Here is a 23679-nt window from a genome sequence, read left to right as displayed (position 1 = left end):
TACATCCTTTTGTATTAATATTTTATATTTAAAAAAAAAATCACAGAGAAAAATAACTAAGGCAAACATGATGGATTAAAAGGACAATATGTATTTTTAAACAGCATTGCCACCTACGATTAATTTCAATCAACCAAATCTGATGAATAATACAAAGACCTTCCATTTCTCTTGTAATAAGACTGTCTTTACCATTTCCCTTTTTTGTGAGTATTTCCAGTAAAGCACTCACCTATTTTCTATGTAAGAATTACTCAGCTGCCATATTCTAACCCCAAACCGTCAGGTTTACTTGTAATATTATTCTGAGAACTTCTCCACTACCAAATGAACCAGGCAGAACTTCAGCAATACACTTAATATCTGTCATATAAACTCACACTCAAAGTAACATTTCAGAACCAGACAGATCAAGTATGTTCTGATGAGACAGTGCCACTTTAAAACCACCCAACACTAAAGCCTGATCTGCTCTAGAAGATTTACCAGAGACCTATTACCAGCAGAATAGGTGCAGTTTATATCAGCAAAAATGTACTTTTACTGCTGTAGCTTATGCAGTTCTGTCAGTAAATAACACGCTGTCCTCACAAAAACAAGGGGGTTTTTGCTGGCGCAAAATAGTAACGCAGGAATAGAGATATATATTTTTTTAATTGCACCCCTAGCAGATCTTATCATACTGGCAAAGCTTCTTGTGTAGATTTAAGTTCAGTCTTTAGATATGGTTAGACAAATTAATTTGCATGATTATGATCGTCTGCTATTCTCCTGGCTAAAGGCTGACACTCCAAATAACAATGAATGAAATTATGAGCTGATTAACTTGTTTTCTTGCTCAGCAGAGTAACCGTGTAGGGATGTAAGCCAGCTTTCCCCTCAAATCCAGACCCACCCCCTCTACAGTGGGATGAACCTTCTGCTGCTCTGAGCATCTCAGAGTTTGCCTAAACTATGCATCGACCTTCCATACAGCTAATGAGGAGAAGTGGGAACTTGCAGAGAGGGATTTGTTGGATCTATGTTATTTATTAGATCTGCATCAGATGCCTGTCTTTGAACAACATGGCTTGCTCTGCTGGAAAGGCTTACACCTCTCCATTGAGATGGGAGTCTCAGGTGACTAGTTGTGTTTAGACACCACATTTTTTGATGCCTGATTTGGAACAAGTGAATTCCCTCCAGCTGAAACACAACAGTAAACAGCACCTGAAGTGATGTGGCAGACAGCAGAAGGATACCCAAACTAAGCCTCATCTTTGTGCCGGCACTCTTGGCCAGCAATAAGAAATAATGCCATTCCTTCACCAGTTGGCAGAAAAAACTACTTTGGTGATGTGTGTAGAGAGAATGTGAATTTCCTTGGTGCCAGTTCTGCATTCAACTTACTTGAGCAGGTTGCCAAGATTGAAGAGAGCTCGATTGTGCTGAGGGTTTAACTGAAGGGCCCGTCTGTAGTAGTCCTTTGCCTCCACCACGTCTTTGGTCAACGTCCCCAAGTTGTTGAGAGCGCTTGCATGACGAGGATAGAGTCTAGGAAAAATGAAATATCAAGTTACAGACACTCATTAATTGACAGATAAAGCTGAGGTCACTAAAGCTGCCACCACTGCTGTTTGGCACTCAGTAGAGCGAAGGATGTCGGCTAGGAAACACTGTTTTCCCTTCATTTGCTGCAGGTCCTGATGGGATCCTGAGGAACCTTTTCAACTCCCAAAGACATTGCAAATCAGGTCTTCTCCTACAGTTCCTGTATGCCTCCAGGGCAAAAAGGAACACTGAACAGCTTTGAAAGCCTATTTTACCCTCCAACCAAAAGGCAAAGTGACTAAAGCAGCTGAATGTCTTTATTCAAAATGTTTTTCAAACAAGCAAGAAATGCTTTGTCGGAAATATGTTTCCAATGGAAATATGTTTTGACGTATACAGAAACCAACACAACACTGTTTAAATTGATCTGTTTTGTTTGGTTTGTTTTTTTTTTAAATAAGTTTTCCACAATAAAAGTGATAATAAAGTGCAAAAGGAAACTTGAAATCAGCTGTTGAACAATGTTTTCAGGACCAAGCAAAATGATAAAAAAATCTGGAGACAGACTGCTTAACAGTATGAATTCCCTAAACCTCCAGTTGTATTTTTCCACCACTTGGTTCGGTTCTCCTTTTAGCTGATCTGTTGGTCTTTACATCTACCTGTTTCAGTTATAACACTACATATTGGGCCCAGTGCATCTCTGTTAAAATTCTCCAGGAATTAAGAAGCACGTCACAGTCCAGTCAGCTGCTTAAAGTCTCAAAGTTGTGCTCCTACATTAATATTTTTGTTTGTAGGTCTTTCACCAGAAAACTACAGGGGTGAAAGTGATCCAGGGCAAGATTTAGCACCCTTTGTGTTATAGATGGGTGAAAACTGAGGTTCATTATGATAAAGAAATAAATCTATGACAGTAGCCCACAGAGGTCCCAGGCAAGCTGGGAGAACAGCTGTGTGAGTATATCTGATGCTCTGGTATGGAATGGTGCACAGGTGCTTGTCCACTGAACTCCTCCAGACAATCATTTCATTCCTGATAGGGAGGAAGCAGGTTAAGATGGTCAAGGCTTCGGTTTGAGAAGATCTAGTTGCAAATCCTGCTGCCACTACAGATTTTCTATTTCGGACCAGGACAAGTCATCTGACATTTCTTTGCCTCAGGTCCCTGTTCCTGGGAAAGTGATGGGGATAATGACATTAAAAGCAGTTGGCTATGATAGCCCAGGGTGCAGCATGAGGACGGGCATTTAAAGGAAGAAGAAGGGATTAAGACTCTGTGATACAGTCTGACTCTAAAGTTTGCAACTGTTTTTAATCTAAGACTTTCCATGGTGGTTTTTTTTTTTTTTTGCCTGGAGTTTTTCATTATGTCAGTTCAGCCCTGGGATTTTCTGTGCTTAAGTACCATGAAAAATTTAGCATTTTATACACTGCTGCAACATTTGTATCAGTCACATTTTCGCTCCACCGCACGTAAGTGATTCTGGCAGGCTCTTACTTGGGGGTGAAGCTGGGAATGCACAAAGGAACTCCGGGAGAAGTGGACACGCACCGGTAACAAACCCAGGATGCTTCCTACAACTAAGAGAAGAGCCCCAAAATCCTTTCTACACCCAACACCAAGCCTAGCTGACAACGACTGCAGAGCCACACAGTCGAGGAGAGAGCGTTCAAGGATGCAGCCACATATGCTTTTTAAAACTTCGCCTATTATACTGACAAAAGATAAATGTAGCGACCACTGCTCACCGTAACTAACAACTGCGGACTCCGTCAGTATCCCTCAGGTACAGATCAGCATCCCATCTCTCAGAGGTAACCACTTCTCCTGCTGCAAGCTCCCAGGTGCACTTTGCATGTCTCAGGTGTCTGCATTGCCCAGTGGCCCTTCACCCACGCTACCTGCACTCCCTGCTCGACTGGTTTTGGAAGAGTTCCCGAATTGATCTTGTCACAGAGGGGCAAAGAGTAGGAAATCCAAGGCTAGACTGCAGTTGGCACAGAAGCAGCATCACTTTCCATCACTGAATCTACCCAGTGAGCCTGCGCGTTTTGGGATGTGAGAGGCTGCCTGCACTTGGAGAAGCATCAGCAAAGGACAAGACGGTGATGAGGGTATAGTGTTGAGTCCTGACCTTGGCCCTAAAATCCACTGGTCATCAAGGCTAAGCCTTCCCAGCTGAAGCAGGCTGGGAGAAATGCTTTCCACAGCAGCAGCAAGGGAGCAATGGAAAGGACCAAGCTTGCTTGCTCTACACCACTTGGGACGCAGCTCTGTGTGATACCTTGACCAGGATCTTGAGCAAAGAACATCTTATCTACCTCAGGGCAAATGACCGAGGGCTCAGCCTTGTTTCCCATTTCTTCCATGGGATTTTGACATTGTTTTGGACCAAAGAAATTTTGGGAGTTGTATTTTTCAGGCTTTTCTTCCAGTTGGCTACAATAAAAGCCGTCCACTACTTCTGTCAGTATTCACACATAAAAACAGCTCTAATACCTGACATGAAGTTGCTTGAGTTATGAGTGGGCAAAAGTATTTCAGACAATTCTTGGGAAAGTCAGAAACAGATTAACATTTTACAGCCCTAAACCTGATAGTTTTGCTCTCAAACTTTCAGAAATTAATTCTGTTCTTGGCCTCTAGTGCTCCCATGACATTTTAGGCCCAGGAGATTTGCTTGCACCAATTTGGAGAGGAATGAAAATTCAAGATTAAAAAAGAGAACTGATTTCACCTTTAAATTGCACAGTTCTGACCAGCAGCTCCATAAATATACCTTGAGCTCAGCACTAAAACCTCTCGACAGCAAATCACAGGATGCAAGCACATCTTGCATGTATCCTGGGCTCTATTTCTTGTGTTTTACATTTATTCATTACATCTCATTGCCCTTTCCAAGAAATGTAAGTGAAAAACCAGAACCTCAGCTAGCACAAATTGTCAGCTTAAACCCGCTTAGCATCTGGCCCAAAGAACTTCTGACATTTGCAATTTTACATATCTGAACAAACGTTAAGAGAAAAATCCAAGCGCAGTGAGATAAGGCAGTGTTGTTGGGCTTTGCCATTAGGGTTCAGTTCTTCATGCTTTATGTGGAATATTACTTCATTATGGTGGTAGAGCAAGATGCCACTCAACTGAGTTCAGCCCAGAGCATAACCAAGCCCTAACAGAGCATCACCTCTAATGAAGTAACCAGAGCCAGAGCCTGAGCCCATGACCATCCACGCTGTTACAGTGTTAACATGGTCCCTAACTGTTTTACACCACACTCAAATAGTTCCCAGGAGCGGTCCAGGGCTGAGCCCAGACCAGGGTCTGGTCCCAAAAGCCAGCTTGGGCTCAGCCACTGTCTGTCGGAGGATACAAGCACTTACTGAATGCTTACAGGTCAATTTATGCCAGCTGGGCTCAGGGCTAAAGAATGGGGCCCAGGCCCTTTTTTATTTATTAATATGGATGATGACTAAAGGACTAATGGCCTTATTCAAACTACCCTCTGTTCATGCACACCCACTGCTGTTAATAACAGCTTCCTGGGGATAAAACCAGAGCAGAACAAAGTCTCATGGCTGGATTTACAGAGCATCATAAAACTTGACCACAGGTGACGAATTAAAGCAACATTTACTCAAGAACTCTCAAAATGTTTCTGCAAAACTTGCAGATACACCATTTGCAAACTGGTTTGCTTTTTGCAGTATGCGATCTATTATTTTGATGAATGGTGGCACACATACCTTTTTTTCCCATTTTTATGTTATCGGGAGGTTTGTGCTGTTTTTCAATACTTTTGGAATTGGTCCCAATGATTCCCGATGTCTACCTTGCTTATTTTGACCATAAGCTATCTGATGCAAAGATTGTCTCTTCCGCACATGTATTTATTTCTTGGAAGGGTCAGAAACCCATTACAGGGAGGTCTCCAGTTAACCTGAAGTGTCTTCACACCACAGTAACGATAATACTCAGAACCCAGACCTTGTTTTACAAATAGCCAGGACACTCTGAGACTCAAGGAATCAGTTGTTGGAACATATATACCTTGTTTTGCAACTTCTCTTAAGAAACAAAGCTTTCTATCTGGACACACACGGAGCTGTATTTTCCTTGCCACCACCATTGATAATGGTAACAGTGTGCAGGCAATATCCTTCTTGCTATGCATCTGATTAGGTAGAAATTCCTCTAGGCTTCACCTAATCAAATGCAAGTGCTGCATTATTTATGAAAGAAAGCTGAATCTCATTAAACTTATTCTACAAGAAGCAGTTCATGTAAAAAAATCAGTTTCTCCTTTCGTTTAGAAATCAGAATAATTTTCTTTAAAAACCTGCATTCACAGGTAATTACAATAGAAGTCTTGAAACGGCAAAATTACATTAAAAAAAAGAAAACCAACCCATAAAAGTATATTTTAAATCAGACTGGGATTTCATTTTTGAAGAGAAGACAAGTGGGATGTTTCCTTGTTGCAGAATGAACAATTCAAATTATTCCTCCAGTGCTGTATCTGCAATTGTCAGAATAAATTTAAGCAGCTTTCCCTTTAACTACTACAGGTATACACTGCACAAGAACTCCTGTTAGTAATTATCCCCACTTCTTTTAGGCTAGCAAAATTCCCTCTAATACCACTGAACAAAAGCCTTATTGACTTGCACAGTCAAGAGATTTCCAGTTTCACAAGAAGATACCAGGCATAAAGCATATACAGTCATCAAAACGCTGATGACCATTTATTGTGCTTTTTAATTTAATGCTGCTATTACCTGAAACATTAGTTTAAAAAAAAAAAAAAAGAGGGGTTTTGTTTGGCAACATATCTGAACTACAAGACAATTCCAGAAAAAAGAGAAAGGGAGGGAATTTGTTGTCATGGCTACAACCTATAATCCATCAGGAATTTTAATTCTTTTAATTCAGACCGAGAGAGACCACTTAAACAACTGGCAAGCTCTGCTCGCAGTCCTGCCTTTAAACGGCCCTTGGGCTGGTGCCAGAGGTATTCAGGGGGCAAAAGGCATTAACGTGGCAACTCGCCACTCGCTCTTAAGAGCTTTATGTGGTTTTTGCACAGCCCTCGCTGTGCAGGGGCAGAGAGCAAAAGGGATGGGGCCAGGCTAGTGTGCAATTAGCCTGGGAAACTACCAGGAACAGCACAGAAAAGGCTGCAACGCCAGCTTTCAGGGGTCTGGGCAGCCCCCTGCAGCCACCGCATGATACAAGGGGTCATTGAAAGTGGTCCAAAGCAGCCTCTCAGAGCTGGGACAGCCGTGAGATGTCATGCACTGGGGTGACTCTCCCTGATGCCCCAGCCCAGTGCCCAGCCCCTCACCACCCTCCAAGCACTGATGATAAACCTGTCGAAAGTACGTTCCCAGTGACTTAAAACATGAGACCTTAAAGCCATTATAAAAGCTGTAAGCAACACTGGCCATCATTAACCCATAGCAGCAGCAGAAAGAAAAAACCTGCCAGCACCATCGTGCACAATATTCAAAGGAGCTCCAAGCGTATTCATTTCTGCTAGAGAGAAAAATCAGCAACTGATTCAGCTGGGGAGATCTAGCATGCCTGGTTTTTGTTAATGCATCTTTTGATTAAAGAATGCGATTAAACCTAGCACTCGCGGGGAACGCTCTACCTTTGAAGCAGCTGTGATTAATTACCACTGCTGAGCCACCGTGAGAAAACAGGTTGTGTTACCTCTCTCATGGTAAGAGGAGAAGAGGGGGGTTGAAGAGCCCTGGGACAGACCTCCTCTCACCGGTCCTCCATACCGCAGGATGCCTCCCTGCTACTTGCTCTCGGCTCTCCCGGTGCCTGCACGACCCTACCGCAACACTCAGCATCCACGAGGCTCACTTCAGCCAGATCAAGCGCAGAGTCAGGTTTTAATTATCCAAGCCCAATTACTTGCTGGCAGCATGGCAACTTGTTTTCAAGGCATGTTTTGCCCCATTCCAACACACACTGTAGTACTTTATTGGCATAATTTTGCCAACAAAAGTAACAACGTTACATGAGTAATGTTTCATCCATGCCAAATTTTCACACTATGCATTTTATATTTACTCCGGTATACTATTTCAAGCCAATTTTCCAATTTTAATATTACATCACGCTAATTTTCATGTATTTACGTAAGTTCTCAATAAAGCTCTACATCAGGCTGAATTAAAACTTGACTTGATGTAATTCCGAGACCAGTCACCCTATGGGGAACAATCCTGTGCTGGCAACAACTTGGGCCATGGCCTCACAATAGCACGGCACCTTGTTCCGAGAGCTGCTCTACATGATGTGGAGACGTGTGGGTCACGGAGCCAGACCCTATGTCTTTCTCAAAAACACTTTCGATTTGCAGCATTTGAATTCCTTTTATAGAGGGAGAGATGATCCTGCAATATTAAGCAGCAGCTGGTTTTCTCAAAGAGTTTTAGTAGTTGCATCAATATTTCCTCAAAGGTAACACCCTTCAGCTTGACAGAAGGTTTGTGGCAGGCTGGGATTTTTTGTATATTTTTTTTTAAATGGAAATCCTGTTGAAAGTCAGGCAAGTGAGAGATCTAATGCTTTTAGGTTCCTTTGAAAGCCTCAGGCATAATCTTCTTCAGGAAAAGCATGACAAAGCAGCCAGACTCTTGGCTGTATGCAGCACGGCCCGGTGCTGGGTATTACATCACACCCATTTCCACGAACTCAGCTATGAGGTGGTCTGGATCAGTGCTTGACTCAACGCTAGGAATAAGGCAGGGAGTGATCCCACCCCAGCATGGTGCCAGGAGCTCTCAGAGCATCTCCGAGTGGTTCTACAGGTCCCGTTAGGGTCCTCGCTGGCATTACATGCACCAGCTCAGTTCCTGATGGAGGTCCTGCTGGAGTCAGAGGAGGGGGTACCTGATCACCAGTGCCTACGGCTATTTCAGACACCCACCCCCTGCTGCTGCTGAAGGGCAGGGGGGTCCCCACCCACTGAAGGGCCTTGGGTACCCCAACCCACCTCAAACGTCTTCCACCTTCTAGAGGGCAGAAGTCACCCACACTTCAGCACCGAGCACCTACAACGTGGACACTGAGAAACAGTGCTTATCTCTGCCACAGTTTCCCACATGGCCTAGGACAAGTCTGTCTCTCAGGGTCTCCATGCCCCGTCACTAAAGTGACAATAACACTTCCCTTCCCCATCCTGTTGCCTCTCTGCTCACAGCACAAGCCCTCCGTGGTGATGACAGCCTCCAGCTACAGTCAGTGGCCAGCACAGCAGGATCTTGATCTTCTGGCTGGGACCTCCAGAGGCCAATTTGGTATAAACAGTAAGTGCTGAATCGCAGCCAGGGATCAGTGGAAGGAAGAAAGGTCCTGGCTGTACGTCTTCTCCCCCACCCGGCAGCCCAGCTGGCAGGAACAGCAGCCCACGGGCGCCCTGCCACTGGCAAACCCTTTTACCAGGTTGAGCATCCAAGGCTGATGGGCAGAGCACGGGGGATGGCAGCTGTGCTGTACCCCAATATCGAGGGAAACCTCTCCAAGACAGAAACATGAAAAAAAGAGAAGCTGAAGAGATTTAATCTGTAAATTGGCAAAAGCCCCACGAATTCTTTGAGCCTGGCATCCATTAAGAAAAAAAAAACATATCCAGAAGCATGCCATTTAAAAAACAAACTTGTAGCACATTAAACAATACTACAATTTATGGATTTTCATTACATTTTCAAACTTGGGCAGGGGTAGAAGCTTCAGAGTTAGAGTTGAGGAGAAAAAAAGGATTTTAAGTAAAACAATGTCACAGCTAAATATAAATAAGTAAAACCCTTCCTGCTAAACTCACATGTTCCCCGCAATGTTGAGGCAACGTGAGGTTATCAAACTGGGCTACCTGCTTACGCTCTCACATAAAGAATTTACGCAGGATCCATGTAAGTCCTGAAAATCCCAGAAACCACTCAAGCCCAGCAAAGGACTAACAATTCACGACATGCCTGACTTAGAGACGGCACGAAGAGTGCCGGCGCCTCCATAGAGCCCACAGAAACTAGAGGGACACCACAGCAAAGAGGAGAACCATTGGGTGAGTTCTTCAACCAAACCGTTACATGAGGAGGTGAAATAACATATCTCTCGCCTAAGCAGATGGGGTGAAATCACGCCTGTCATCTCCCAGGGTTCACAGGTGCCGGAGGAAGCTGTACAACCCCATACTGCCACCCGTGATCACGGCTGTCTCTCAGATGCCTGGGGGTTGCCTCAGTCTTCAGTGTAAATCAGAGCAGCCCCATTCCAGCACCTCCCAAATTGCTCAAAGGGGCCGTTCAAATGTCTGGGGATAAGCAGAATACCTCAACTACTCCTGCCAAGCCTTCACAGAAAGTCTCAAGGTTATCGTTGACAGACGCACACTGGGAATCAATTTTTCTGCTGCCCCTTGGTAAGGACCAGTGAAGGCAAGTCTCTGATGATTTAGCACAACAATAATCAGTGCTACCTGGTCACTCTTTGAGAAAAAATGGTCACACAAAGTTTTCATAAAGACAAGGCAGGCAGGCTAGGGGGAAGGAAATGGCTGTAGGAACAACAAATAATTAACCCTTGGATTTGAGGTTCTCATTAGCCAAAAGTGAAAAGTAGACTCGAATATCTGCAAAATACAACCGTAAGTTTCTCTCTGCATAGCCCACATAAAAAATGAAACAGACCTCTTGTCCCAGTAAGACAACAGCTTTGCAGCTTCATTAGAAAAGCATTTTCCATTCCCCAGATTTCTAGCATCAGTCTCTGATACGTAAGTAGCCAGAGCAATGACACAGTGGCTGAGGAAAGCTATAGAGCAGTCATCCTCATAGCTATGAGGGCTCTTCTCCAAAAAGATGCCTTTGAAAAGCCAGCAAGTCCCCAAAGGACAGTGTAGAAGGACCTGCAACCACGACAGAAGCCACGGTCTAGGAAGGGACCCTGCCTGTAAATACCAGTGTCCAGGGGTGAGTTATACGTACACGTGCACATCCCAGCAGGGACATCCAGTTTCCATCGCTGTCAATGCAGTTACACTGCACACATACTGCCTCTGCATCAGGGCTCATAGTTACACTTATATCAGTTTGGTTTTGAGTAAATAAAAGCCTGTGCTTTGATTGATTGGTATTTGATCAATAAAAAGCAGAAAAACTGAGCAGAGGTGGAGTACACCCCAAAACAGGCAAGGATTAGTGCTTTATAGAAAACAGGTTCGAAAATAAATTACGCTGGCTGAAGTAATTTGGCCATCATCCCATGCACCGTATTGTAAAGGCCATTAAGTCTCTGATTCAAATTATCAGGCAGCCTTTTCAGCCATCAATTACTATTAAATCACTCAACAATTTTGTCTAGCTTTAGGACAGCCACCACATACGTACACGAGAGCACCGATTACCCCAAAAACCTATTGTCAAAGGGTGATTCAGAAGAACACTGCACAAAGATGTTTCCAACAGCTTGGACGCAATCTGCCTCAAGTCTGTAACATCCACTAACACAGGATATTATGTGAAGTCTCTATGAAGATGTTTCATCAAATGCCTAACCAGAGGGCTTGCTCCAAGGGCCTGACCTAAATAACATTAAGTGTCAGAAGGGCACTCACAGTTTTGGGAGCAAATGCAGCCCTGGCAGTCACAGCAAAGCAGCGCTGCACATTTTTGACTCACTGTAAAAACAGGCTAACAAATGGTGCTGGTATTTTAATTCTTTCCAGAAATAAATCACAGATGGTATCCAAGGCCACCTGCAGTCCACGCTAAGAGGCATTTTCAAGGCACACACACAGACACACACACACATAAAGGGCTGTATGAACACAATTTTTTTACTGCATGGAGAGTGCAATTTAACCGAATTTAAACAACCCCAGATACTGTTGATTTAAGATATATAAAAACCCAGTGGGTAGGTGTGTGGGAAAACTTAGCAAGAAACCTGAGTCTCCCTTACAGCATTAGGGCTTTATTTCTAAAGTGGAGTGAGGAGAAAGAGCAGCCTCGCTTGCTCCTTTTCTACCCATTCCAGCGATGTTATGAACCAATTCTATTCCCTCAGTGAGGGTTATAGATATGGTAACCACACTGCTTCCTCCTCCCTCCTCCTCCATCTAGCCTGCGTTTGAGTACCAAGTATACATAAGCATGATCTCATGACACTTCTTGATGCCACAAACCAGTATTCCTAGTTTCCACGCTGTGAGCAATGCCCTACGCTGTTATTATTTGCAAGCTCTGCAAGAGCCAGACCACACACGTTGCAGCACCAAGTGTTTTCATACTGGTTCATCCACCTCCTGGCCCACTCCCTCCTCTCTCTCAAGGCTGAGCACCAGAGCAGCTCCCTGAGCCACAAAGAAAGCCAGCCCAAGGGTTCCTGCTTGCTGCCCAGAAGCTCCCTTCTCTGGAAGATGCCACAAGGGAGAATGGAGGTTTCTGCATGGCAGGCATGTCCCCTTCCCGCTCTGTTCAGTCAGTAGTGTTTGGCAAGGAAAGTCCAAGGGGAGCTTGTGGCTATGAACGTGTTGACGGACATGTACACACACGCAGGCACACTGCAGACGTGCGTACGCTCTCACGTACACGCACCAGTGCATTTATGTGCATAAACTCACAGTATTACATATATGGTGGCTACTTCCTGCAGGACTCTATACTGTCAGGTATTACACTGATGGTAAGAGTCAGTTCACACGCTTGCCCATGCCTCCCTTGGGAAAGAGCAGCACCCCAGAGAGCAGCTCCGGGTTGCCCCGGGGTGCCTGATGCTTGCAGGGCCAGCCTGAGTCTCTCTCTCCCCGCTCCCAGCCTTACTGTCTGTATTTCTTTCTTTCCAGCACTTTTCCTTTTTTAGTCCCCCAATCCCTGTTCATTTCTGTGTCTTTCATCCGGCAAAAATCAGTTATGAAGAAATAATTCAGATCCGATCCAACCATTTTGTATCATTTGATGGTCACAGTGTCTGCCCTTACACAAAGATAACTCTGCCCTACTATTAACTTAAACACAATACTCTACTAACATTTTTTAATTAAGGGCAAATCTATATGTTTTTATGTCCAAAGTGTAAACATGAAATTTTAGATGTTGACCTTTTGCCGGACACAGGAAAGTAGCTTGAATAGCACAGAATTACTATTGGCACATTTATTCACACAACTCCAGCATGAAACCCAGCAACCTCCTTCAGCCCCACCTGCTGTTGCTCACATCGATCTGCCATCCATGGGAAGCATGGCCCTGGCAACAACCACGGAGATAGAGAGAGGAGGACAGAGCTGCTTTGGGAATTAAAATTTTGAATGAGTGCAATTGTAGCAGGGAAGGTGATTTTTTTTTTCCACGTCCATTGTTAAAAGGTTTATTAAAGACATAACAGATGTTCATCAAATGGGTTTTAAGGCTCTGCTGTTTTTCTCTCTCTGCATGTCAGCTCATGTGCGTTCCTGAGGAGCGATAAAACTGTCTCAACAGCAACGTCAAGCAAACAAGGCTGGGGAGAAGCAGAACAAAAGCTTGGTAACCATCAACAACAGCAAAAATGTCTTCATTAGCACATTGGAGTTGTTCTTCATATCTACGTGAGGTTGCACAACCTCATACTCTCACTCGCAAACACGAGAGTGGCAAGACAAATTTTATTTCAGATAAGACCAGCACTGTTTGATCACCAGCAGCAGGGGGTCTCCAAAATTCCTAGCAACAGCCGCAAATCTGCAGCAGAAGCAGCAGCAAGAACGTTAAGGCCAGCTTTCAGAGTAGCCATGGTCAACTCACATCTCAGACGGAGTATTTCTGGCCTTTACTTTTTGCAGGAAAAAAACCAAACAAGTATCTCCTGGGTTCACTACCATATGTCAGGCAAACCAGCGAAGCAGTCTAATCCAGCAGTGTGTTTTTCTTGTTTTACTGAAGCTAAGCTGAAAGGTTTATAACCCACTGCTACAACTGCAGAATGCCAGCTGTTCATCAGGTCTGCTTTACGGGTAACTCATCTTGCATCTCTGAAGGGCTCTGCTTCCATTCCCCTTTTAGGAACCCAACGTACAGGAGGAGCTTCTCCTACGTACACAGAACTTTCTTTTCATTCTCCCCCTCTCCAATTCAAATACTTTTTGCATTTCATTTCAGTTTTCATTTCCCCTGCTCTTGGACAGCATGATTAGATTGCACTAATTACGTAAGCCTAAGTCAGGGCGTTGTGTCACCGGCCCTGGGGCTGGGGTGAGGAATGAGTTTTTTGACGGGCCACCTGCAATGACATCAACAGGTGGCTGACAGGATCTATTGCCAAGTTTGCCTTGGAAACCTGCCCTGCAGTTTCGCTGTCAGAGAAAACACATTCTTCTCCTCCACCATTTATCTGCCCTGAAGTTAACAGAGATACACCAACATGTGCCAGCAGAGGATCCTGCCTGCCTTTGAGAGCAGGAATGGGAGCAAGCGACTGAAGCACCAGGGATCAACTTTCCCGAGATTTAGTCTCAATTGCTATTATTTCACTGCATAACCTGTGTGCACTTCAATATCCTTTCCCACAGCAATAGCTACAACATCACCTGCCTACTTCATAGGAGCAATGGGTTGCTTCACTAAATAGCTACATGGCAACCGACACTTCTGGCAGAGAAGCAGCGCGTGGAAACGCATCGTTACGTTGGTGGAATGGTAATTGTGAGCGGTCCAAGCAGGCGAGTGCAGACTGACAAGATCACTTTTGTTTAGCAAACAGTTAAACTCATTCACCAGAGATCAAGCAGACCTACATTGTAATTTGGCACAAGCTTTAGAAGCGAGCTGGAATGATGGATGAGCCATTGCCCACGTGCCTCAGATGGAGCTGGTACGGGGCAATGCTGCTCTCCCTCTCCTACCTCCCAGGAGCTCCCAGGTGGCAGTGGCAGCAGTCCGTGTCCTTATTGACTCCATTTCCTTATTAATTCCCTTATTGATCTGCTCACCACGCACCAGGCAGATATATTTTTATCTCCCATACTTCTGACAGTGCTGCTGCTAGATTGCAAAGCCTCTTGAGTAGCTTGTGTTTTCTGTAATCTGGGGAGTGTGGATCCACCTGGACTCACCCGGAGAGCAGAAACCTGGTGAGGGGCACCTGGGGGAAATCAGGGAAGCTTGTTGTGTTACCACCTGAGCTGGTCTGCCTGCTCCCCGATGAGGAAATTCAGAGAGTGAGTGGTGCTTCAGCCTCCCAGCTGTTCTTCCATTTTCAGGTCAGGCCAGCGGCCAAAAATACTCTGAACCATCAAAATCTGGTCAGGATATTACAGCTACTACTTCCTTCTCTCTAATTGTAGAGTAATTGGTCTACAATCAGAGCAGCGATTGCACAGCTGGAGTCTGTGAGGATGGGTAAATAGCTTGGACGTGAAATCTGTTCTTATCTGTGATACCCATCTAGGGTCTTGCACTATAGCCACCATCATGTTGCCTGTCCCACATCCATCACCTTGTCCACTGCTTCAACACAGCCACCATGCGTAGGCACCTAGTGGAGGCTGCAAGGCCTGCACACAGCCCCCAGGCATTTCAGAAGGGGTATGTCTGAGGGGAAAACACGGAATGTAATTCTTAACAGGAGAACACACTACACTTTTTACTTGCACAGTTTTATTGCTTATTACACAGGCCCCAAATAATTTCCCTGTGACAGAGGTGGGAAGAAGGGGTAAAAATAAGGAAAGCCTAAGTGCAGAGAGACAAGGTGGTGGGAGCAAGTAATGCAGCTTCCCGGTGATGGAGCCAGGAGGAGACCCCCAACTCCTGGTCTGCACTGCCAGGTCAGATAGCGAACACGGAAGGTTTTGACACGGGCTTGCTTTTCAAAAGTGCCAACTCATCCTGAAACTACTGAAGGAAGTGGAGCACTAGCACTGGTGCCACTGAGATGCCAAGCACCTAGAGAAGAGCATGACTGGTTCTGTGTGGCTCCAAGCCCTGATAAGGCTTCGGATGCTCTATAAACAGTACCATCAGCACAAACAATGCTATCTAATAAAGCTGAGAAAATGTTTGCAATCAGTTCTCAAAACAGACTCTTTCATAATTGAAATACTGCAGAGCAAAAGACAGCATTATAATTATAATAAATGGGTGCTGCTGACTTAGAGAAGAGCAATATCTTTTGTCAGCAAATCCCATTTACACAAGCAGAGGCAATGTCGGTAGGAGCAGTTATGTTACTCTGTGCACTAGCACATTCACTGCAGGGCTTGGATAATTTTTGTTAGTCCCTCTTCTTTTTAACTTGCAATGGACTTTTCTGGTAAGTTGAAGAAAGTTCAGAGACTAGCTACAGGAATGACTGGAGGACTGCAGAAACTTGCATAACACTGAAAACACCAGCAGCTACATGAGTGGGATGTATCAAGCAGCGGGTTGAGGGAGGAGTTGATCACTCTATGGAAAACTGAGACTTTGGTCTCATTTGGTCCCATTACCAAAGTCTCAGAAGACTTTGGTAATGGGATCTTCAGCGTGGCATTCAAAGGTGTAAACAAAACCAATGCCTGGAAGCTGATGTTAAACAAATCAGACTTAAAATAAAGGAGGACATTTTCAACAGCCAAGGTAACTAACCTTCAGGACGATTTATTGATGGTTGTGCTGGATTTTCCATTCCTGGAAACATTAAAAAATATGATGGAGGTTTTTCTAAATTACTTCTTAAATGGTCAGCATAGTATAACAGAACAGGATGCTGCTCAAAAAAGCTAAAAATCACCTTCACCCAGGTTTAGACCCTCCTCGGTGACAATGAACTCCTGTCCTCCCAGCTTAACCTGGGTGGGTTAGGAGCCCTTGGAGGGCCATTGGTATAACCCTGTCAGCTGGCCAGAAGACAAAACATTGATGCAATGTCTGGAGTTTCCTGCCACACCACGTGTCAGGAAAGAACATTTCTTGCACCTCCTGACGTGCTCTGTGGAGTAGAGCTCTGCCCTTGCTATCCATCAGAGCCACTCCTCACCTTCTCTGTCCTTCCCACGTATGCTTTTATTCCCAAAGACATTATCTACACCCTCCATGTTTGCTTTCCCTTGCCACGCCCCCTGCCCCCCGCCTTTTCCCTGCGCTCATTCCCCTGAGGGGCTTGTCCCTTCTCCCAAGCCCCCGGGACCAGAGCAGAGAGGTTTTGGGAACTGGGGTGACCTGCTTGCTCCACCGAGCGCTGCCCGGGCAGCAGGGAGCAGCCGAGGCCCCAGCTGAGCTGCACTAACAGCACCAGCAGGAGCGGCGAGCAGAGGGATGCTGCTTGCAGGGAGTGACCCCATCCGCACGTGGTCGGGAGGGTCCTTCAGAGATACCACAGGAGATGTCCCATATTACAGCCCAACCCTGGGCCCAGATTTACCATGCATCTATGGGCAAGGCAATTCACCCTCCTGCTTCAGCTTCCTCCTGTACAAAACCACAGTAATGATATTTACCCTGTTACTGCACAGGAGCATTTTCAGGATCAATTAGTTTAGTGTTCATGCAAAGCTCTGTGGACAGAAGCCTCAATACAAGTAGTAAGTACCGTTATTATTACTGCACTTCAGATGGCTACAGCACTGGCATTTTCCAGGCATGCACCATTAACAATTTACTAAGATAAATGGCCCAGGAACCTGAAAATGCATTTATGACAACTACCTCCTGCTTACCAGCATACATTCAGCCGAGTAAATGACACCTCGTTGCTCAACGTGTAGCTATGGTAACATTTCTATCTCATATATTGAAGCGTGCGCACACACACATATACACACACGTGGAGCTGGAGGGAAGCCAGGCTACCTCATTTAATGACATGCAAACACTGAGCCAGGGAACTTTCCCAGCCTCCAAAAGCTGAGCTGCCCCTGGGAGCTGGGGGTGAAGAGCAGGCAGTTCACCCTACGCCCAGCAGGGAAGGGCTGGGCTAATGGCAGGCTGCACCGCACAGCCGGAGCCCCACCAGGCCCTCAAGGGACTTACTTGAGAGCAGTTTTGTAGTGGTAGATCGCCTCAACGTTACGGCCCTGGTCCTTGAGAAAATTGGCATAGTTGTAGTGCACCTTGGCGTTGTGGGGCAGGGTCTTCACTCCAGAGCTGCAAAGAGGAACAGAAGCAGGATGGTGTTAGCAGCCAGGTTACCCCACCTTCCCTGAGGTCTACCTTCTTCTCACGGTCCCTTTTTCTGAAAAGTTCGCTTGGATTTTGAGCGCCTTGTCACTTCCTGCACACTCATGCCAACACAACTCATGTTACAACCTCAAGCTTGCCCCACAAACCGGCACATCACATGCCCCAGGTGGACATAAATATATGGCAGCAATTCAACTTGTCCTGGCCGCTGCCACCGCGGGCACCTCGAGCACCAACACTGCAATACTCCCTGTGGCCAGGTGCTGTCATATTTCAAAATCTGAATTATTAAATTGAAAGACCCTAAAAAAGGCTAATATTTAGAGAGGAAAGTATATAGTTCTTTTTATAATATAGCCATAACAGCCTCTGTGCTTAAACTTGAGTGTCACGAAGCACCTTATGAAAATCTTGATTTAAATCTGTTGGCTGGAGGTACCAGAAAGAAGGTACCTTTTCCATATGCATCAGCCACTAGAGGGGATGCATAGCATACTCTGAGTAGCCAGCCAGCACGTATGCACCGCTTAGCGCTGAGCAGATTATGGCCAGGAGGTGAGGACTAATGGGACTCTCACCCTTAGCTGGCAAGTTATACACTCTCACGTTATAACATATGACTGTGGGCATGTGGCTGCACAGCCACCCCATTCCTCTGCTTCATCTCCCCTGCCACGTAGAGCGGACTCAACATTTGGAATTAATAATGAGGGCACAAAGACAAAAGGAGAATAACAAGCATATGGTTATTTACTTAATTAAGAGCACAGAAAGCAAGGTACATCTTGCACAGCTAGAGGAAATGCCATTTCAAGGTTAAAGAGGGAAAGAAATCACAGGAGCACGTACGCCATGGAAACATTTCCCTGCAAGAATCCAGAGAAGTCGGTACTCCGTTTAACGGGGCAATCCTTTCCAGCACATAAATAGGGGCTCTCTAAGGTAATGGGAAATAAGGATGGATGAATCTGTTCATGTAAAAGCAGACAAATCGCTGTTTCTTGCTCACAAGGAGATCCCTGCCAGCTGCTATCTTTTCTCCCCCCATCATCTCTGACCCTCCTACCTCGAGTAGGAAAAGCAGGGATTAGGAATTTCCCAAGTCTTGTTGCTTTGCCTTGTCTGTCTCTCCTGTTTAACTTTGGTGGGCATGGAAGTTGATCATGACAAGACAGGGTCGCACACAACCCCTACAAGTGGGGTGCACACCCTCTCCTGTGGGGAGAACGCACCCACAGCTGCAGAAACCCTTTGTTGGGGATTTCATTGTAAAATGGCACTGGAGACTCGCAGTGGCAAATACAATATCTTTTTGGTTACCTGCAGCCAGTGGTATCAAGCATCACTAATGACTACTTGTGAGAGCTTCCAAAGCTTCGCCCACGGCTGCCTTACAGAGTTCAGCACAACACAGCCACGGTTTGCCTACTGAAATTAAAAATACACCTTGCACTTGGCTTCCTAATCATCAGGTATTTCCAAATTACTTACTGGGAGCACTACAGGAATAAGACATTTTGTGACTAATCGCTGAATTAAATCAGTTAATTGATGCTATTCTTAAGAGAATGATTTTCTATATTAGTTTTCACAAAGATATACTGCACCAGCAGCAAGTAATGTGTGACTGCTATGGCTGTGTTAATTTCCATTGGCCTTGGGAGCTATTAACTAGACACTTACAACCTCTGGGCATTACTGGAATATTAATTCTTATACAGAGAGGGTTTCATTACATCAGCACCACCGTTACAGGCAGAGACACGGACAGGCACTCAAAACTGCTGCTTTCTCAGAGCTCTGTGCAATGAGTTGCTGGCTCTGCTACAGTCCCTGCTGAAACAGAGCAAACTGAGTTAACGGTGAGGAGTACATTACATATGCACAAGTACTTCAGTTCTAATGAGATACGGTTTAACAGTAAGATGCATATGGTTAAATATTTTAATTCTGGACTGTTTCCCTTTAAGTAGAATTTATTATTAATCCTGCTGGTCACATTTATTAAAACATCACTAATAAAACTTCTTTCATCTGCATGCTTCTGGTGGGGTGGGGGTGACATAGGAAAGACAGAAATCGGTTTGGGTTCTTAGGATGCTCCCTTCTGCATCACACCACTCGCACTCCCTGACCTATTTATTCTCCTTGCACGGGCGGGGACGGGGGGTGTTTCATTTTGCAGATGTACGTAGCAATGACTGAGGCTGCTTGGAGTCTCGGTGCTGTGGGAGGCAGTAGCAAACACAGCGCTGGACGCGGAGGGGATTTTTTAGGAGAGTTTAGGCAAACACTCCTGCTAATTGATTCTTGACCAGCCGAGTACGCTGTTTGCTCGTTGACAGAGAAAACAATAACGTCCAGAACAAAAGCCAAGCAGGAAAGGGTGGAGTATAACTAACAAAGCAGAACACAATGTTCTTCCATTTCTGCTTCCCGCAAGCCCCTAGTCTCTGACAATTTCAATCTAATTTTCCAACATGCTTTTCCAAACTCTCCTATTTCCCTCTTCCCCAGCCCGGCACACATGTGCCCTTCTGAAAACCTGTGACACAGATCTGGCTCCAGCCAGAAACAAGCCCACTGAGATCGGACGTCACTTCTCCGGAGGATTTCCTTTCCTTTTGACTTCTACGACAGCAGTAAGCGACATAAATGGAAAATAAACAATAGGCAAACCCTTTTACGTAACACTTCCTCTCCATGGAAAGGCAAAAGCCTATTAGCCGTAAATCAGAGAAATAAAATACCACTGGTATTTTCCAACCTCAAATACCAGCATTACCCAAATCCCACTTCAGTTGGGAAAAGTTTCCTGTGATCCCCTCTGTTGTTTTCCTAAGTGCATGTTCTGCTCTGCAAAGCGACTGGGTGCAGGGCAGGGGCTTCATTGATTTTCTGATTTCCATATGAAAAGTACTCAGTTTACAAGGAAATGAGGCCTCTCCTGCCTCAGCAGGCGCCCTGGGAGACAGATGGGGTCTCCTCTGCTTTGGGAATCATTGTCAGCAATAAGGGTTCTCTACAGCAAATTATTCTCTGGATGACTCAAACAAGCACTTTCCTTGGCCTCCTACCCTTGTATCGATTTCACAGATATCAATGTTGAGCCATATTAAACTGGTCTATAAAAGATGCACAAAATGCAAGAGGACTTGCTGTCCTCAGCTGAGCTAGTTTTCAGAATTAACAAAATAACACAGCAGTAAATGCCACCTTTGGGGCTGGGTTGGTTTTTGCAAATTCCTGAAGTCAGCAGACCTGGCTTGGGAGGGAAAACTGCTGACTAAGAAAGTGCCACTTTTGTACAGTTCCATTGCTGGTTACAACTGCGTTTCCAGGCACTGTCACAAACATGGGCAGTGCATGCAGATGCTTTTCAGGAGCAACGGGAAACGTGGCAGCTTGAGAAACCTTGAAAAGGCCAGTACAGTGCACACAGAGGTTAGCCCACAGCCCTCACTGCCCTCTCCCTGGCTTCAGACATTAACACTGACCATGGTTGGAGCCTGACCTCCTGGCCTGTGCATTTGCTCTATAGGGTAGTTCCTTAAATATTTAACAAATAAGCCCTCCCTGCCCACCTGCCAATACAGTAAAACACTGCTTGGGGCTTCTAGAGATCTGTTGGAATAATATGCCTCAAATAACTAGATTTCTCTGTCTTTGGCCACTTCTTATACTTGTGTTTCATTTGCTTCTCATTTAGTCCTTGCATATATGCTTGTGCACCTATGTGTCGATCCATCATTTCCTCAGACAGCAGCATCCTTCCCCACACTGCTCCTATCAGCCAGGACCTGGTGGGATTCCTGCCTCCAGAAAACTTGGCCCCTGGGCTGGAGACTGAGAGTCAGGATGGCCCAGAGATGGCAACAGTGCTGCCACACAATGTCAAAGCTGGGTAAGCCTTGAGAATGGGACAAAATGGGGTACAACACAAAACTGATAACATGCTGAGTATACCACTGTCTCCTGGACCAGCATAGAGAAAGCGTGTATAAGAGAACAGGTCTCAGCCAAGGGAATCGAGACAGATCGACCTTGAAGAAACACATCCAAGCAAATGGAGGAATGGAAAGTAGAGGTGAAAGGGAAAAAAGTAGGAGGAGGGAAAAATCAGTAATTAATTAAAGCAGCAACTGAAGAAGAATGAAGAACTAGGAATGGGAGTAAAGACTCTCTCAGCACATACTTCTTAAAAAAAAAAAATTCAACACACACAGAGACAACCAAGTAGGTTGATTTATGTCTCCCTTCCCACATCTATAGATTTGCTCTGTTTCCTTATTATTTTACCTCATACTTCTTTACTGTTCCTTATCTCCTCCTCCTGCTCTGTCCTTTCTAATTTATTGCTCTTGCACATGCCTCCATCCACTTCTTCCTCATCAGCCTATATATAGCCTCCTCCTTCTGCCCCAAAGAGGAGACCTCCCACTCCTGGGATTACATTATCTTCTTGCTATACTCTTCTTCTTTTGCATTTCCTTCCCATCAGCAAGAAGAGTCCTACTGTATTACAGACTCACGAGAGATGTATAACACCTATCAAAGAAGATCTTAAAAGGACACCAAAAAGGCCAATATGGTTAAACAGCATAGTAAAGAAGGCTATGAGAAATGAAAAACACCCTTTAAAAGTGAATGTCACAGCTACAGAAGGAAAAAGGAAAAGAGTATAAACTTCAGCAAGTTAAACATAAACCATAATTTGGCAGACCAAAAGAGATTTAAGGAAAAACTTGCTAAAGCCATCAAAGCTAATAATGGAATACATCAGATATAGGAAACCTGCCAAAGATCCCCTAAGGCAAATAGATGATGGAGGTCTAAAAGTAGTGCTTGAAGAAGAAAAGGCCACAGCAGAAAAGCTAAATAGATTATCTGCACCAGTGCTCACTACAGGGGAACTGAAGGAGGGTGCCACACGGGAGCCTTTCCTTACAGGGGCAAGTCCGAAGCACTGTCTCAAACCGAAGTGGCAGTAAAAGAGGCTTTAAAACAAATCAACACCAAGAATAGTTATAAATCCATTGGGCCTGGTAGTATGCATCCAAAGGAAATCAAACGTGAAGCTGCTATTAGCTGTAGTATGTAACCTATCATTTAAATGAGGCTTGGCACTAGAGAAATGGGAGGTGATGAACATGATGTCATTTGGCTCTAGGGGAGGGATCTGGGGGGCAACAGACCAGCAAGTCTGATTTCCATTCCAGGTAATTTGGGGAAAACCATAATAAAGACTAGTTCTAACAAACTTCTGGATAACCACAATGCAACAGAGAAGAATTAACCTTGTATTTTGCAGAAAGAAGTTGGGTGGACAGATCTGTTGTTCTTTGGTGGACTCAACAGGTATGTGGTACTGAAACTATGGAAAGGTTTTATGAAAATCCAGAATCACATACAGTCAGTCAGTCAGAATCACATACATCAATGTTGTGCACTTGAATGTTCAAAAAGGCTTTTGATAAAATCCCTCACTAAAGACTTCCAATTTCTTAAAGGCATCACGGAGTAAGAGGCAAGGTCCTCTTGTGAATCAATACCTAGTAAAAGACAGCAAGCAAAGAGCACGAGTAAATGAACAGCCTTTACAATTGGAGAAGACTGCAAGCAGGGTTCCCAAGAGACATGCACTGGCATCTGAGTTGCTTCATGTGTTCACAAAGGATCTGGAAAAGGGAGCAAACAGGGAGACGACACGTTTGCTGATGACACCGATGTGAATGACAGTGCAGGAATTAAAGCTAACTACAAAGAGTTGCAGAAGGATCTCCATGGTACTGAAGGCTGGGCAAGAAGATGGCAGATGAAATGCAATTCTGGTACAGGCACAACTATCAGAGAGTGTGTACACACATACTCTAAATCTGCATAAATCTGCACACAGACTGATGTCTATAAATCAAGACACTTTGACTCACAATAGATATCTTGGAGTTCGTGTGGATAGTGCTGTGAAAATATCACCCAGTGCTTAGGAGAGGT

The 23679-nt window shown here is 44.9% G+C and overlaps 1 protein-coding gene across 1 annotated transcript in view; it reads right to left on the bottom strand.

Annotated features, from left to right (window-relative positions):
- Positions 1-23679, bottom strand: part of TMTC1 (transmembrane O-mannosyltransferase targeting cadherins 1) — a 147799-nt gene that overhangs the window by 23736 nt on the left and 100384 nt on the right. Inside the window, exons 11-12 of the mRNA XM_072872770.1 lie at positions 17536-17649; positions 1390-1533 (exon numbers count right to left, since the gene is read on the bottom strand). Coding sequence (XP_072728871.1) covers positions 1390-1533; positions 17536-17649 — 258 coding nt within the window. The remainder of the gene's footprint in view (positions 1-1389; positions 1534-17535; positions 17650-23679) is intronic.

Source organism: Ciconia boyciana, chromosome 1, assembly GCF_034638445.1.
Source record: "Ciconia boyciana chromosome 1, ASM3463844v1, whole genome shotgun sequence".
Classification (NCBI taxonomy): Eukaryota; Metazoa; Chordata; class Aves; order Ciconiiformes; family Ciconiidae; genus Ciconia; species Ciconia boyciana.
This window is presented reverse-complemented; position numbering and strand designations above follow the sequence as displayed.